This window comes from Cynara cardunculus, assembly GCF_001531365.2.
Source record: "Cynara cardunculus var. scolymus isolate 2C chromosome LG 17, CcrdV1, whole genome shotgun sequence".
Taxonomy (NCBI): Eukaryota; Viridiplantae; Streptophyta; class Magnoliopsida; order Asterales; family Asteraceae; genus Cynara; species Cynara cardunculus.
In genome coordinates this window covers 20,316,581-20,320,580 of record NC_037544.1, presented here as the reverse complement: position 1 = coordinate 20,320,580, position 4,000 = coordinate 20,316,581, and the positions used below count along the sequence as shown (strand labels likewise).

The 4,000-nt window shown below is 33.1% G+C and overlaps 1 protein-coding gene across 1 annotated transcript in view; it reads right to left on the bottom strand.

Annotated features, from left to right (window-relative positions):
- LOC112499897 (putative receptor-like protein kinase At5g39000) overlaps positions 1–630 on the bottom strand; it is a 3,228-nt gene extending 2,598 nt beyond the window's left edge. Inside the window, exon 1 of the mRNA XM_025103166.1 lies at positions 6–630. Coding sequence (XP_024958934.1) covers positions 6–630 — 625 coding nt within the window. The remainder of the gene's footprint in view (positions 1–5) is intronic.
- Positions 631–4,000: the final 3,370 nt, after the last annotated feature.

Genomic DNA, 4,000 nt, shown 5'->3' with positions numbered 1-4,000 from the left:
ATAGCCAAAAGTGCCTTTAACACTTGTGCTGAGATAAGTCTTTGATTGATTCGTTGAGTCTACTTTCGACAACCCAAAGTCTGCAATTTTAGCTTCCCAACTTTCTTGTAGCAGAATATTTGAGCTCTTGACATCGCGATGTATAACCCCACCATTAATCCCTTCAGCAGTGTGAAGGTAATGTAACCCACGAGCGGCACCTATGCAGATCTTGAGTCGCTGAAGCCAAGATAGAGGGGCACCAAGTCTACGGAGATGATCGTGAAGTGCTCCATTGGGCATAAATTCATAGACAAGGTTCATCTCATTTCCGTAATTACAATAACCAATCAAAGACACAATATTATTATGCTTCAGCCTAGAAAGCATTTCAACTTCGGTTCGAAACTCAGCTGCTCCTTGCAGGGACATGGTATCGTACCTTTTAATGGCAGCAACGACCATATCTGATCCATTGACAATATTACCTTTGTAAACTTTTCCAAATCCCCCCTGCCCAATTACTAATGATTCGTCAAAGTCGTTGGTTGCTTGCTGAATCTCCATAAATTGGAACTGACGACATGGTTGTAAGGAGTAGGAGGAGGATGGTGGTTGAGACTCAATGCCATCGACCGTATTAAAGAACATAATTATGATGAAGTAGAAGTAGAAGCGGAAGAAAGAGACTGAAATGGTTGATCGATGTAAAGATGATGATGTTAATGCATAAAAGTAAACCTGCAAAATGATTATCTTCTTCTAGAAAAGGAAATGGGGCCTGACATATTATAGACTAGACTACAAATTTGGTCCATGAGGTTTGGTGGTTATAACACTTTTGGTTCCTACATTTTCAAAAATCCAGATTCACCATGTGGGCATTCAAAAATAACCAAATTTAGTCCACCCTCTAACGACCGTAAGGAAAATCCATTAAATAAAGGGTACTTTAGTCTTTTTTCACTTTTATTCATCTCCGGTTAGCAACCCTCGCCCACCCCTTTCTCCTCTAGGTTTTCAAACATAACCCGTTGTTTGGGATTTTGATTCCACTACATCACCCATCAAGGGGCTCATATTAAGGTTTTCGGATTCATCTATTAAGCTTTGATTCCAGTATTATACTCATCCTCTAGAAGAATGTGGGAGAAGGCAGGTTTTTGGGGATAGTTGTGTGTGATAACCGGGTTTCGGTTATCTAATTTGGGATGGTTTGAAAGACTTTGATAAGTAAATAATTTTAAATTCCTTATGTGTGATTACCTGTTTAAAATTCTTAATTATTCCACCGCCTATGATTTATATATATATTTTAGTCATGAGGCTGAATGTGAGTGACGAGTTTAATATATTAAAACTTCACCGCCTATGCTTGACATATAAAGATAAGAAGATAAGATTTATCTTGTTTACCTGCTCTGTTTTGAGAGAAAATAAAAGAGAGAAAAGTTACTATGTGTAATCTTGTGTGAAGCTGTTAGAACAAAGAAGTTGGTTATGTGATCATATTTGGAATTTGTTGTTGTGAGATTCATCTTTGAATACGTGCATATAAGGTGAGGTCTGTTATTAAAATTTTATAAGTTTAATATTGGAAATACTTGAACTAATTGATGTTTATGTGGAAGTAAGGTAAACTGGCTTTTTTCAAGCTGTTTGAGTTGAGAAAGGTAAACTTTCTTGAAAGTTGTTTTGAGTTGATATTGAACTGGGTTTAGAACTGTAAAAGTTCTTGATATAAAGTGTATGAGATACAACTATTTTAATGTCATTCTTGGCAAAAATGACAATTTTCGTTATTTTTTATGAGGAAATAAGGGTGGCATATCAAGGAAAGGTATACCATGAGATAAGTTGTACCTTTGGATAAAGGTGGCAATTTTGGAATATGAGTTTTGATCATAACTCTGGTTATCGCATCCATGAGATGCAATGATTCTGAGTTATCAATTATGTGTGATGTGAAGACTTGGAATTATTGCTCTTACTGATATGATAACAATGATGTTGTGCAAAGGAGGAAAATGGCTTATAGCCAGAGGCTTTAATTGTCTATGTTTCGAATAATTAATGTTTTTGGGGATTTTGGATATTTCACTTCAAATTGTTCAAAAGGGTAAAGCTTTGGTGAGAAACTAGAGGAGTTGTGGTTGGTCTTCAAGACTAACCAGAAGGCCTCTACTTGTAGTGGAAAATATCTAAGTTTTTCAAAACTCATTTTGACCTAGTGGCTATGTATCATGAAATTTTAACAAGTACAAGCTTTGTATCTAAGCACTATATCTTAAATCTTGATTTCTAGTATAAATGATAGGCTAGGATCGTCTGTGTTCACCCAGTGGGCAGTATGTCCCCACAGTGGCGGTACAAGTGCACGCCGACACTATGATCGCTTGCAAGTAATAAAGTGGTACAAAGTACCGAGATCATTCCCACAGAGAAGGTACTACTGAGATTTAGAGATTTTTCATGAGCTTCTTGCACGAGTTTCGAGATGTAAAATAAAGTTGGCTTTTTGTTTATAAAAAGACCGAAATAGGACCGATTAGCAAAATAATGAAATAAACTTTTATACTAAAGAATGGGCATGTGTGCAAGTGTTACTTAAGATAAAATTAACAATAAAATAGTTAGACTTTTACGAGTTGTTTATAAAAGTTCCAATCTCTCGAAAGTGAACTTTTATAACCGGGCCTCATAAAATTCCATAAGGTCTTTACGTTTACCACTTCGAGACTTGCCGATCTAGCTAAAAAGTAAAAGGAATGCGATTCTCACTCAAATCTCTTTGTGATAAAAATACATATTACTTAACCCCTAGCTAGATGCATACAAAATTTGCGTCTCCACGTAATTATTCAAAGACCCTCTCGAGTTCTTTGTGCATCACTTAAGCCGATTTCGAATCCGCCCATCTCTGGGTCTAAGATCTAATATTAACACTTCAAAGTGATCAACTTATCCGCATTTTAAGTACTGTCTTAAGTAACCAAGTTACGAAGTGATAAAAGATAAAAACACCAAAATATTATATAAGCATCCTAAGTTAAACTCACACCCCCACCCATACGAGTAATTTAGCTAGACATAATAAAAATAATTAAATACATAAAATAATACTGAAATATAAATTGCATTAATGTAAAACTAAATTACAAGTACAAGGAAATAAAAAAGTAGACTAGAAATTAAAGACATTAATTAAAGACATTAATTAAAAGCATAATAATAATAATAATAATAATAATAATAATAATAATAATAATAATAATAATAATAATAATAATAATAATAATAANAATTAAAAGCATAATAATAATAATAATAATAATAATAATAATAATAATAATAATAATAATAATAATAATAATAATAATAATAATAATAATAATAATAAAGAAAGAAAAAGAGAATGAGACACAAAAAGAGTTTTGTGTCTTGCATGGTGTGTCTTCAAAATGACTCCCCAAGCCTCTTTATATAGGGGAGATGAAGGGAGTAAGTACAACCAATCATTACCTTAAGGGTAATTAGTACAAAGCTAAAAAAATACAAATAAAAATAAAATAGAAGAAGGAAGACAACTCATATACAGCTGGAGAAAATATCTGCTAAATCTTCAAGCTACACGTTTCCCAAGAAGCAGCAACAAGGCTTGTAGACATCCCACAGTGGTGCCATAGTGGGCAGTGCTGTTAGAAAAATACAGGTTTTTGGAATAATACTTCTTCCTTTGTATTTCATCATCTTTTTAAAACTTTTTGGAATAAAAGAGGAAAAAGAAGAAAATTGGATATTTAATAATAACAAAAAGGGAGGAAATAAATATAAAATAACTCTTAAAATTAAGAGTTATCAATAAACTTTATAAGTTTAATTTTTTTAATTTTATATTTTACAACTATAGTTGAGAACCAGAGAGGCTCTGGTTAACTTTCATGTTTTACCAGAAGGTCTCTGGTTATGTTAAAATCTTATTGTTTTCTTATGTCTCATCTTTTTATCTTCCAAAAGTCTT